Source organism: Lutra lutra, chromosome 10 (genome assembly GCF_902655055.1).
Source record: "Lutra lutra chromosome 10, mLutLut1.2, whole genome shotgun sequence".
Taxonomy (NCBI): domain Eukaryota; kingdom Metazoa; phylum Chordata; class Mammalia; order Carnivora; family Mustelidae; genus Lutra; species Lutra lutra.
The window spans coordinates 70,128,659-70,142,324 of record NC_062287.1 but is presented as its reverse complement, the minus strand read 5'-3'; the positions used below and the strand labels follow the sequence as shown (position 1 = coordinate 70,142,324).

At 47.0% G+C, this 13,666-nt stretch overlaps 1 protein-coding gene across 3 annotated transcripts in view; it reads right to left on the bottom strand.

The window, feature by feature from the left end:
• Positions 1–13,666, bottom strand: part of INSC (INSC spindle orientation adaptor protein) — a 128,166-nt gene that overhangs the window by 21,759 nt on the left and 92,741 nt on the right. For all 3 annotated transcript variants that reach the window (XM_047693998.1, XM_047693999.1, XM_047694000.1), the window contains exon 8: positions 2,348–2,519. In XM_047693998.1, coding sequence (XP_047549954.1) covers positions 2,348–2,519 — 172 coding nt within the window. The remainder of the gene's footprint in view (positions 1–2,347; positions 2,520–13,666) is intronic.

Below are 13,666 nucleotides of genomic sequence, written 5' to 3'. Positions count from 1 at the left end.
GCTAGGCCTCTTTGACTTTGCCCCAATGGTTCTCCTCCATATTTAGCTTTCAGTCCTACCAGGGAGGCAATTTCTGCCCTTGGGCAGTGCTGTGGCCCTCAGCCCAGGTGGGACCAACTAAGCAACATGGCACCTTGATCTAATCTTCCAGGGCAAAGCAGCGGATTTGCCCAGGAATTCAGAACTCTATGATTGCTGATTTCCAATGACTGCCCTCTCCTCTAATTTGGAGGAACCCCTAGGGACAAGCCAACCTTTTCCAGGCCACCTCCCTTTACCCAAAGTTTGAAGTGAGACCACATGAGTCACTGGTCCACTTTGCTGTAAAGATTTCTTCTAGATCCAAACACCCACTTTAATTCTCATGCAGTCACAGTTGCCGCCAACACAGCAATTATTAACACAACCACCTAAGTGCCTTTTAATTTGGGTGCCCATTTATTTAAACTACAGTCTGAGTCACCTGGGATGCGTTAGGAAGATTAAATTGAGGATTCCAATGACTCATTTATAAATGTTTCCAGGGAATAGCAAGAAATTGGAGGGCTATTTCCCACCAAAGAACAGAGTCCTGGCGTCCTGCCCAGGAAATTCATCCCATCTGCTGACTCTCAGAGTAGACTCTACAGTGCATCTTCATCAGGGGGAAAGAAATAGAGAAGCTCCTCTTCTTCAGGGAGAAATCCAGCCTGGGCCAAGAAGTAGGGATGGAGATAACAGCAATAGTTGGAAAGCTTATTTAGACCATATAGATTTGGGGATATTTAGTTGTTTCTTGCTATCACTTATACATTGGGAGATTTTCAATAAAATTTAGGATTTTTGTCTTGTCTTTAAAAATTGGCCTTTCCTACATGGCAACTGACCAATGGGGAGTTTAACAGTGACTACCACCCACCCTTCATCAATGCACATGCTTTTCAGTTTCAGGCAGGATTCAAATTTTCTTATTTTCTTCTTCCATCTGGCCCTCTTCAACCATTTATGTTTCCTGCCTGGCTCTAATGGAGGATTGAGGATGAGACTCAAGGCATAAGTGAATCCTCACAATGTTATGTTCCCTTAAGAAGGTTCCTCAACCTCTCTAGACCTAGGTTTCTTCTCCTATTGAGTGAGCATTGAACTTTCTGCTCTCTTGAGTTCTCTCCAGCCAAGACTTTCAAGAGTTGGCTTCTAGGTTTTCTCAACTTTGAAGAAATGTAGATCCTGGCAAATTGAGGTATCCCAGCCTGGCCTGTGGGTACCACTGCCCCCGTGCCTAGAATCAGCCATAAAGTCAGGGTAACTGATGACTCTTCTGTTCAAAGTCCTTGCAGATCTGAAAATTCTAGAGCTAGAAGGACTTGAGAGAAATGGCTCCAACCTCATGTTTTCTATATCAGGAAAATTGTGAAGGGCCTGCCCAGGACTGCTGGTAAACAGCTCTTTGTTGAATGGATGAATGAAAAGACAAAAGTCACACTCGAATGTTCAGACTCCTAACCCAGTTTCTGTGCTGCACCTATATTTGTGTTACTCCAAATCTTCCCAGGCTTGGTTTGATGATCCCAAGAGTGAATGTTAGATTTTCTGATGAGACTAATTTTCATTCAGTTTCAATCACACATGGACATGGAGACAGTGACAGGGATAGGGGTAGAAGTAGAAACACACACCCTTGCCAGCACTTATAAAAGAAGGATGTGGTTTGCAAAACAAGTTTCCTGAGGATTTTATCTAGAGAAGTCCCAGCTTCAGCAGTTTTGGAAAGGGAAGCTGGAGGGAGAGAGTATTCTAGATCTCAGACTATGATTCTCCAGCCAGGAGTACACAAGTATGAATGGGGGAATCCAGAAGAGTCAAAGCCTTCAAGGCCCTGCGCTGTGGGCCCAGTGGTGGGCTTACAGGTGGCAGGCTGGCATGTACCAGTGCCTTCTGAGAAGCTACGTGCCCTGTCATTGTTGCCACATTCATTGTCTATAATAGTCTGAGACTTCAGGAACAAAGCCCGTCAGAGTCTTTCTGGTCAAGGATCTGAACCTCGAAATTCAAGGTCCTCTACATCTCCATGGGGCTTGTCCTGGTCTTTGTTCTGAAAGGTCCATTAATCCCAATGTGACCTTAACTCAAAGAGCTTCTCAGAAGGCTGCATACATTTTAATAGGAGATTTGACAAGAAAGTTCTTTCCAACCTCTACTGCATGAACAGTGGGATTTCAGCTAGTGTGACATCAGTGCAAGCTACATGGGGTGCAGTGAGTGTGGGTGTGTGATGGAGGGGGGCAGAAAGGCCTCCTTGGCCCCCACTGAAGACAACTGTGACAAGTCCCACTCATGCAGCAGTCCCCTCCCGCCCAGGGTGACTCACTGACAAGAGCTGTCACGATTTCTTCCATGCTCTCCAGAAAGCTGCTGAGGTGCTGAGTAAAGGGCAGGTGTGGGGACGTGACCTGGGCGACCACAGCCGCAGCCTCAGCCCGCGTGGCCTCTGAGTGGCTGTCATCGGTCAGGATGTCGGCCAAGCACAGAACGCCATCCACCTGCAGGGGGAGAGAGGGCACAGCCCTGTACATCCCAGGAGAGCACCACTGCTCACGACAGTGAGGAGATAGACACAAGCCCCCCACAGGGTCCAACCAGCCCAGGACTCTGTGTGGAGCCAGGAAAACCTGGTGGCAAGGCCCCAGAAGGACCCCAAGTTTGGCATCTGAAGCCTTACCCTTGGCTCCAGCAGAGACAGGTGACCTCCCAGGGGCTTCTTAGATAGCAGGCACCAAGCCAAGCGCCTAGGGGCTAGCCCCTGACCATGCACCACAGCAAAATACAGTAAAAAGAACAGTCACTTAGAACTCCCACACCCCAAGCTCTAGCCCTGGCCCCCTCTTACTTGCACCGTATGACTTGGTCATAGTCACAGTCTCTCCAAGACTCTGTATCTTCATCCACCAACAGGGTGTTGGGGGTTAAGGTGATGAAGTAGGCTATGCAAATCCAAACAGGATGCTTGACAAGTGTTGGCTCTCTCCTCCCTTCCTTGGGTTAGCTCTAGGCTGAGCTCAACCTCCTTCCCTCCCTATCCTGTCCTCCACCATCCTCACCCACTAGAAAGACGGCTGCTCCCCTAGAGGCTTGCTCCCTCTCCTAACCAGAGAGTAATGAACTGGGGCGTGGTGGGATGGGAATGCCAGATAAAGGCTTCAGCTTCCCAGTTCTGCCTCCATCAGACTTACTTACTCATGGCACAATAATAGCTTCTACTTATCAAGGGCTCATCCCTCCAAGTGCAGTAGCATACCATTTCCTCCTTGTCAGAAGCCTCGGAGGCCAGCATGATTAGTCTCCCCATTTTACAGATGAAGAAACCGAGACACAAAAAGGTTCACTGACTTGCTACAGATCACAAACTTTAAAACAAGTTGGTTTGGAATTTGAACCCAAATTGTCTAGCTTCAAAGCCCACGGTTTCTATCAGGACATCATACTGCCTCCTGAGAAGTCACAGCTGAGCTCAGACCTCCACCTCAACAAGCATCAGTAGATGAGTCTTTCTGGAGAAAGGCAGGGGAGGGGTGGTGGGTAGTAATGTATCAGAGTTAGCTCAGCAGGGTGCCTGCTGCCCCTGAGATGCCCCAGGACACCAGCCTGCCTGAGGACCCTGTCATCAAGCACCCAGAAGTCCTTCCCCTGTTAGGAGTGGGGGGTAGGGATGAGGCCGGGAAGAACCAGGGAGAGGTGAAGTGAGGAGACCCCCATGCCAATGCTCCCCATGCCTGCTGCAGGCCCCGGGCTCCTGTCCCTACACCTTCACTTCCTGCCACTCAGCTCAAGCAGCTCTCCAGAGGTCAGTGTTTCTCTTGACTAATTACCACCATTGACTTCTGGGCCTCCCTTAAATGGCTCTTGGGAGCTGTAAGGCCCATTAGCTGTAAAAGCCTTTGGCAATCTCAGACTCAGAGATGAACGTGGGAACAGGAACTGGGGGAGCTGTCCACAATAAAACTCACCTGGAAGTGCCTAATAAAAAAGAACAAATAGCAGCCAGGCGGTGGCTGGCAGGACTGGACTCATGCCAGACATCTGACTAGGGGGCCTTCAGAGGGGGCCTCACTGGGGCCCAGGTAAGCAAAGGGGGCTGCTCTGGGCCTCCAACGAGGAAGCAGCCCTACTGGCAGCTTGCCAACATAAGAAACCTCTTAGACCTGCCTGACCTTTATCCCTTTCCCCCTTCCAGCACTATCCATGGCGACAGCTAATGGTCTCAGTTATCTGGTCTCCTCAGTCTGATCTTGGAGGCAAATGGAATTGCATTCCCAAACCCATCTGAGAGTGCTGGTCAGGCCCAAACCAGACCCAAACCTAGTCCCCAATACATGCTTGGAGATGGGCCACTCTAAACACACTAGAGAGGCCAGGGGCTAATGGTCTCCAAGGGCTTAGGCCATCAACAGCTGGACAGCAGGCCTGCTTCCCAACCCAAAATGCTCCTCAGCAAACCCACCGAGTGTGATTTCCCCGAAGCAGAGGTAAGCCAGGGCAGGGTGGCCCCTGCAGTGAAGCAGGAGGCTCATCCACAAATAACCATTTTATAGTGTGGTTTCCCATGAGGACACCCTCTGGGGAGGCCCGTGGAAGCCACCCTGACTTAATACCCACATCCCAGCTTGGGGTGGTGGCCCTCAGAGCTCTACTAGCAACATTGAGTTCATCACACTGTTTCTCCAAGAGGTGTCCGAGGACCAGCTGCACCAAATTCACTGAGGATTTCTCCAAGGCATGTTTCTGGACCCCACCCAGACCTACTCAGACTCTGGGGAGGCCTGGAATTTGCCTTTTAACAAGGTTTACAGATGACTTTATGCCCCAGCAATTGGGAGCAGCACCACTGTGATGTGATTATGTCTCCCCTGTGTCCCCTGTCGCCCGGGACACTCTGCAAGCCTGGGGATGACTCATTCATCAGGGGATGGCTCATTCAGGCCTCACATGTAGTAGCTGGCTTTGGGCACAGGAGGAGTAAATGCAAGCGAGTGACAGTTAGCCAAAGACTTGAACACACACTTTAGATGAGTAAAGGGAGAGGAACGGCATTGCAGAGGAGATATTGGGAGCAAAGGCCACCACAGGAAAGAGCAGCTCCAGAAAGAAAGAGCAGCTCCTGGAGTCCACAGATTCCTGACCTCAAGAGAGTGACTCTGACTGAGCCTGATTCCTCTTCTACCCTTAGATTTCCCAGAGAAGAATGTCTGTGGTGTCCTGTCCTAGCAACTGCCTGCTGTCTTGCTTCCCTTATGCTTCAGATCTCTTCTGGTATCTTGTTAATTACAAAATATACCATCCCTTCCAAAGAGAATACATGTGTGTGTGTTGCAAATGTATGACATACAAAAAAATATCAAAATGAACAACTATCTGTGTGTATGTATATGCCTAATATCCAGAAATTCTAGTATTAGGAATAAAATAACATCAGAAAGCCCCCAGTATGCAGTTCTTGATCTCATACCTCTGTTGTTCCCTAGTGGATGGGCCACTACCCTGAAGTTTGTTCTTATTATTCCCTGTTTTCTTTAGAGATTTATTGCATGTATATTGCTTTATAAAATTTTGAACTTGACATAAATGGTTTCATACTGTATATAGCAGTTTGCTTTATCCCCCCATCAGCATTATGTTTGGGAAACTCCTTCCTGTTGGTGCCACAAGTGGCTAGGGTCCACTTATTTTCACTGCTGGGTGGTATTTCATTGTATAAGCTAATTGTGATTCATTTATGTATTCTCCTATCGATGGTCATTTGAGCCATTTCTCAGTTTTTGCTATAATATATAATAATATTCTGTATATGCTGTATAATATAGAGTAAATATTCTTCTAAGTGTCTTCTGGTGCATAGATGCCAGATTCTCTAGGGGTCTCCATCGAGGAGTGGAATCACTAACTCATAGGGTCTGCACATCTTTAATTTTATTAGTGTGGTCAAGTTGTCCTGCAGAACAGCTGTAGCAATCTATATTCCCATCAGTAATGTATAAACTCACTTAACTCATTATTCTTGCAAACATTTGGTACTGTCAGATTCTAAATTTTTGCCAGTTTGGTGGATATGCAGAATTTGTATTTTAATATGCATGTCTTCACTTTCTACAAAGAAGCTCAGAGCCTTTTCATGCTTCCATTTTACTTTGATTAGATTTGGCTTTTGATTTTGGTTTTTGCCATTTGGACTTTTTCTATGAATTGCCTGTTCATGTGTTTTGCCCATTTTTCTATTTGGTAGATTGTCACATTGGGCCAATTTCCTGGGCCTTTGGCTCTGATGATAATGATGTGCCACTCTGCCTGCTTGTCAGCAAGATGCCACTAGCCAAGTTGATCTCTGTGTGCATCATCCTCTCAGCAACTCCAACCCAGCCAGCTCATCACAGTGAGAGGCCTGGAGGGACTATACCACTGGGCTCTAGGCTTCCCAGTGCCTGAACCCATTCCTGTAGCATCAGAACATGCACAGGATCTGGAGTCACACTTACCTGGGTCTGCATCCTGCTTCTGCATCTTATTAGCTGCACAATCTTTGTACTTACTTTGAGGCTTTATCTCTAAGTGGGGGTAAAAATACCCACCTCAGAGGATATTGGAAGTTAACAAAGATAATGCAGGTAAAATATTTGCCACATGGTGGTGCCATCATCCCATCTCTTCCACACCTGATGATTGTAGCCATCTCTAGATCTGGGGCCCTGAGTCCTACTCACCTTTCTGTAGGGCCCCCCAGGACTGAGACCCCACTGGGAACCTCAGCCCTCTGAGTTGGGGCCCACAGGTTTTCCTACTTGTTTGAGCACCAACTCATGCAGCCCAGAACTAGAACTTTTAAAAGAGGAGTGACTCCTATTTCAATTCCTGACCAGCACCAATAAGATGAATAACTACAATCCCTCAGAGGAGAATAAAGAGAAAAGTAGGATAGTCCCTGCATCTCTTCATAGCTCATCAAACATTAATTGTGCACCTACCTTGTGGTGGGCCCTGAACTAGGCCCTCGTACAAAGATGAATCAGGACGAAACAAGAGATGGAGAAACAAAGACAGAGAGATGCACAGAGAAATAAAAGATGAAAGAGAGAGAGAAAAATCACGTTTAAAAAGGATTTGGGGATTTGTATGGTAGCCTCCAAGTCCCTCTTTGACTTGACCTCTCCACCTCAGTGCTCTCTCCTGCCTGGGACTCCATGATACCCCATTTGGGGGACTCATCTCTTCCCTAGCTAACTATCACTATCGTTTGCTCCTTTAGTCTGCCCTCCTTTGTATGCACCTAAGGCAGCTTACCCCAGGTTCCCCCATTAGCCCCATTTGTACCATCTCAGTCAAGAGCACCCAAGCCAATTGGCCTCAGTGACTCACTCTGATGACTCCTAAACCTAGCTCTCCAGCCCCGATCTTCTTTCCTGAGATCCACATCTACATTTCCAACCTGCCACTCAATCACTTTATGTTTAACTCCCAAATTAATTTGCCTGGATATTCCATAGGCACCTCAAACCCAGTTCACCTAAAGCTTGAGTGGTCATCTTCCCAGTCCCTGCCCCAACTCCCTTCTTAGATTCAGGTAAGACATCTCCTCTGTGAACACATGCCTGCCTCCCACAGATTGTCTCTGTCCTTCCAGCTGCCATACCACTCTGGTCTGGTCACAACAAGCACACTTATTGTGTCAGGCTGTCTGCATAAGTTTATATGTCCACCCCGCACTAGAGAGCTGCTCTGGGCAGCTCCTGTACTGAATCATCTCTGGTCCCCAGCACCCAGCTGAAACCTGACACGTGGCAGTTAACACAGCAGGCTGAATGGTGGGGAGACAGAGCACTGAGGAGGCAAAGAGTTCATCAAGGCCATAAAGCACATTAGTGCCAGGGCCGGAATTCCCATCCTGGCCTCCTCACCCTTTGCCCTGTGCCCCTCTGGGCAGCCTTTGGGAAAGGCAGTGAAGGAAGAAGCAAGTGAAAGGGACAGGTCAATAGCGGCTGCTTAGTTAGTTCCTACGCTGGCCCCAGGAGTGGCCCAGCCTGAGGCCAGCTTCCTCAAACACTGGTCCCATTTCTGGAAAGTCTCCATCCTCACACCACGACTTCCCATCCCTGGACATAAACTTAATGATGCCAGGAGAACAATTTAATCAAAGCACTTTCACATCTCTAAAGAAATTGCTGCTGGAAGCACTTATATGTAATTAGCTTTTACATGGAATGGGATGGGCCTGGGCCCAAGGCCCAGCTTTCCTCATGGGAGGGCATGCAAGTGATGATGAGGATGGTATGACCTGTTCATCACCTGGGCAGCAGGGCTGATGCACCTGGAATCTGGACACAGAGGGAGCTGGTGGAACCCAAAATGCACAGTAAACATTACATCAGATTTATGAGCAAACTTCTCCTCCCACTAATTATTAGAAAAGCATCACTGGTGGCGTTAATGCAGATATCTAAAGGATACTGGCTAGTACATAAAGACCCACCATATATTCTGGTGCTGGGTTGCTATCTTCCAGTTCCATTCTGCATGTTTAGTTTTTAGGGAAAGGCAGAAGGTTTCTGGGTTGTAACAGTTAAACAGAATCACACGAATGTGGTGGCAACTCAGCCATAGGGGAGGAAGAACACCTAAAGACCCCCGGATTTCCTCTTTCATCTGTCTGTCCACTCAGACACTTGAAGTCTGCAGGGGAAAAAAAAAAAGACAAGTGGGGACCACAAAGCTGTGGGAATTCTGCTTATGGGACCAGGCAGGACAGATCTGCTTGCCCAGGATATAGCCAGAGGGAAAAGTCAATCATAGAGAGGGAAACAAATGTCATGCCCAAGGAAACAAAGACAAGCCTGGGCCAAGGGACAGGGAGAAGCATTGGGCGGAATAAATGAATCCATCCATCAGAAGCAAGATCTGAATGCGGGATATAAACCAGATCAGGGCAAGTTCCAACACAGAATCTGTGCACAATATAAGGGGTTAAAGGCTCGCTTTATAAAATGGGGTATTTGTTTTAAGGAGTGCTGGTAGAGCTGACAGCTCTGTAGAAAGCTACGAAAGTAAAACAGGCCTCTGGGAGGGTCATATTATCCTCCTTCCAAACTAACATGTCCCAGACACCACTCAACCTCCTTTGCTATTGCAAACAAGAATTTTTTATTAAAAGCTCAGTGTCAAAATGGATAAAACAAACATTAATATGTAATAGAGAATGGGACAATGGATGAAAGGGATTATAACCAGTTTGCTAAGGAAGTCATTGAGGTACAGAGAGATGAGTTATTGCAGTAGAGGAAAACCAGCGATAGAATCACTTTATTTTACTGACAAATAAAAAATAATTTCCCTGTCAGGCAGATGATTTTCCTTAAAGTGGATTGTCAAACAGATGCTCTGAAGGCCTTTGGGGAGAGGAGTTTGGGAGAGGATATCAAAAGACCAGCAAGAACAAATTCACTTCCCTTTGAGTTAGGGTTAGCAGGCCTGTGCTGATGTAAAAACACCAAGTTTTCAGCAAAGCACTCCTGGGCACAGCTTGGGTGGGAATTGTACCAAAAATGCTTCTAGACCAGTGGTTCTTAGCCTGGGTTCTCAGATGATTAGAATCATCTGGGAAAGTTTTTAAATTACTAATGCCTGGGATTCACCCCCAGAAAATCTGATTTAATTGATCTGGGATAGAGTCTTGGTATCAATACTTTTAAAGACTCCTCAACTAATTCCAACCGGGATCTTAGGTTGAGCACCCCTGTCCCAGATGTACCTATGGTATGGTAGAAGCTGCCCAATCTTAGGAGAGAGAAAGGTCTGGCTTCACAATTCACCTGTGCTACTTGCTGACTTGGTGAGATGAGCAGGTTACTTACCTTCTCTGAGCCTGTTATCTAGTCCTTAAAGTGATAATGATATCACAGTTAATAATGAAATAGTAAATAAAATTTTGAAGGAATTCCCCCAAACCGGGAAAAAGACAGATATCCATTATCACCACTCTTATTTCACATTTTACAGTGGCCCTAGCCAATGAAATAAGATAAGAAAAAGAAATACAAAGGTAAAATTACCAGAAAAGAGGAAGAACTTTCATAGTTTAAAGATCCCTTGACTGTGTACACAATCTGAACACAATCCAAATCTGTATAAAATCCAAAAGAGTCTATATACCATTATATTCAAAATTGTATTTTCTATGTATCAGCAACAATTAGAAAGTAAGAATCTTAAGATAGGACTTAATAAGCATAAAACACACCCAGAAATAAGTCTTAAAAAGATATTCAAGATGTTGACACTCATGCAAGATGTTGAAAACTCAAAACATAGCTAAGAGAAATTAAGGCAGTCTCTATAAAGAGATTATACTACATTTATTGATTGGAAAACCCTATACTGTCTAAGATGTCAATAATCCCAAAATTTATTTATAAATTTAAAGAAATCCCAATCAAAATCCTTGCAGTAATTTCTGTGGGAATTAACAAGTGGATTCTAAAATGTACAGAGAAAGGCAAATAACTTAGAATTACCAAGATAATCTTAAAGAACAAAGTTAGAGGATTTATACTACTAAATGCTAAAATTTGTTATAGACTACAGGGACTCAGACAGTGTCATCTTGGCACAAGGATGGACAAAGACTAATGGAACAGGAAAAAGAAAAAAACTCCAGAAACAGACTCACTTTACTAACAACAAAGGCACCTCTTTAATTAAATGGTGAAAGATGGTCTTTTTGGCAAATGGTGCTAGAACAACTGGATATCACTTGGAAAACACTGAACTTCGAACACCACTAAAAAATTTAATTTGAAATAGATCAGAGACCTAAATATAGAGTGTAACACAATAAAGCTTCTAGAAGAAAATATAGGATACCTTCATGATTAGGGGGTAAACAAACACTTTTTTTAAGGGTTTTTATACTTTTTTAAAATGAACATATAATGTATTATTTGTTTCAGGATACAGGTCTGTGGTTCATCAGTCTTACACAATACACAGCACTCACCGTAGCATGTACCCTCCCCAATGTCCATCACCCAGCCTCCCCATCCTTCCCATACCCCTCCACTCGAGCAACCCTCAGTTTGTTTCCAGAGATTAAGAGTCTCTTATGATTTAAATAAGCACTTCTTCAATGGACACAAAAAGCATCAACTATGAAAGAATAGATCAATAAACTGGACTTTACCTAAGTTAAGCCTTTCTATTCATCAGAAGACACCATTAAGAGAATGGAAGAGCAGACCACGGGCTGAGAATGTATATTCTCAAGACATATATCTGACAAAAGTTTCATACGTAGAATATGTTTATCCAAGTTTATAATTCAATAACAAAAAGACAAAGAAGTCATTTTTTTTTTAAATGGACCAAAGTGTCAGACGTTTCACAGAAAATATCCTAAGGGTCAACAAGGATGTAGGAAAATGCTCAAAATCATTGCTCATCAGGAGAATGACAATGAAACCCACCCTGCGAGGCCACTCTGCACCTTGAGCAGATGACAATGGGGGCACTGCCTATCCAGCTATGGCTAAGTGGCAAAGTGCTTCCTACCTCTGAAGCAGCCCAGAGGAGAATGAAACTCCCCTGCATGTTGTTCCTTCTCCGTGGGTATGTCCAACCATCTCCCCCCTCCCTCCTCCTCTTTCTCATCCCCCTTCCCTCTCCCTGTCTCTCTCTGTCTCTGCTGCTGGGAACCACAGGCCGGTCACCTGCTGGCCGGGGCAGGACAGTGGTTCTGGCTCTGTGCTGTGAGAGCGGGCCTACTCTCCATGCGAGTGGGTCCTCCCTAGTCAGGTTTGCCCCACACTGACACCTTCTGCCGCCCCTTCAGCCTCCTTAGCTTCTCCCCTTCCTGCCCAAGCAACTGCCTTTCCCGGGCTCACCTCCAGACTTCATAAGCCAAAGGGGAAGGCAGCGTGGGGGGGGGGGGGCGTGCAGGCTCCTCTACACCTTGTCCAGGGCCCCCAGAAACCCCCGCGTCCCCGTGGCCCAGCTTCCTGCCTCCCCAGCACTGGCATTGTGTTTACATCAGACTTATTTATTTTCTGCTCTCACCAGATTGCTTGGGGGACAGGCGGGAAATGCACTTCTCCGAGTCTGCATCTCCTCAGCCCACCACCCACCTGCACAGAAGCACAGGCCTCCATCTGTGAACTCCCAGGGGGGACAAGCACCCAGGCAACTCCTCAAGGAACGAGGGACATCGCCCCCTCACCACACATCCAACCCTGGAGAAGAGGCCCCAGAATTCCCAGCCTGGCCTGCTCACCACTTCGGACATTTGTTCATCACATTTGTCTTCCAAAATTATTTCATATGTCACACGGTCCCCAGGGAACACACGCCTCCCTCCACCAAATGAGAAAACGGAGTTTCGTGGGGACTAGAAAACTTGCTTGTGGGTCTTCAGCAAACCCGCGGCAAAGGAAAGTCTGGCCCGGGTTCTCCCCATAAACCCCTAAGCTGGGGACAAGGTTTGTTTGGGGACCCAAGAATGTGGGCTCGGGGCCAGAGGAGTGAAAGCAAGGGGAGGGCAAGCTGGAACAAATTACTAGGGATGGATGGTATAAAAGGGGGCTCAGGGAAAATCCCACAGACAGATTTTGGGGCATTCTGTCCTTACTGAAGGGATGCTTCATTATCTGCACTCCCCACGCCCACCCCACCCCTGGGCCTGAAATAGTTCACAGAGGCCAGGCTGCAGCCCAGTGAGCTCCCATGACCTGCCTTCTGGCCTCAGGCCTGCTGCTCACAGTAGGAGTCGGGGGGTATGTGCACATCACCTCCCTTCTCTGGGCCTCCACCCTCTCCTCTGCAATGGGGAAGAATGCACTAGAACTCTTCCAACAATATTTATCCAGTCATATGGCAAGCATTGCTCACCTGGGTGTGCAAGCTACTTCCCTGATGGGCTACGTGGTGGACGATATGGTGTCTATTGGTAGGAAGCCGAGGCAGAGCTCCGAGGCCAGGCAGCGTGGGACACGCTCCAGGAGCAGCCACGAGTACAGTGTGAGTGCCAGGAGGGAAGAGAGCAGTCGGGAAGGCTGACCAGAGAAGGGCATCAGAGCCTTTTCAGCAAGGGCGTGTGAGATGCCTTCCCAGGCCTCCCCAGCCTAGGCAGGTGCACCAAAGCAAGGAAGGCCTGAAGACGTTCAGTGGAGGACTCTGGCAGGAAAGGGGAAAAAAAACCTCACATGTATGGCACATGCACTCATATCATCCTCACAGCCTGCAAGGTAGAGACTGTCACTCCTTTTTACATATGAAGGGACCAGGACTTAGAAGACTACCAGGTCAACACCTCTTAAGTGCTGAAACCGGGCATGGAACCCAGGCTTGCTCACCAAAGGGGGAATGTGCCAGAAGCAGCCTGCTCACAGGCACCTCTGTGTCAGGCCGAGCGGTTTGGAGTCCAGTGAGAACTGGGGAGGCTCAGGAAGGTTTCTGGGAGTCGGACACACGTTAGATTACAAATTGTATCCACATCCTTCTTCTGGAGGAAGCTGGATTGGTAGGAAGAAGCTCCTGTTGCCTTGAATTTTCAAATCTCCCTCCTTCCTCCCCACACACATGACATACACAGGACACACTGTTCTGGATGGGTGGTTCGGACCCTGAGCCCACCAGCCTGGACAGCTCCAGAAGACAG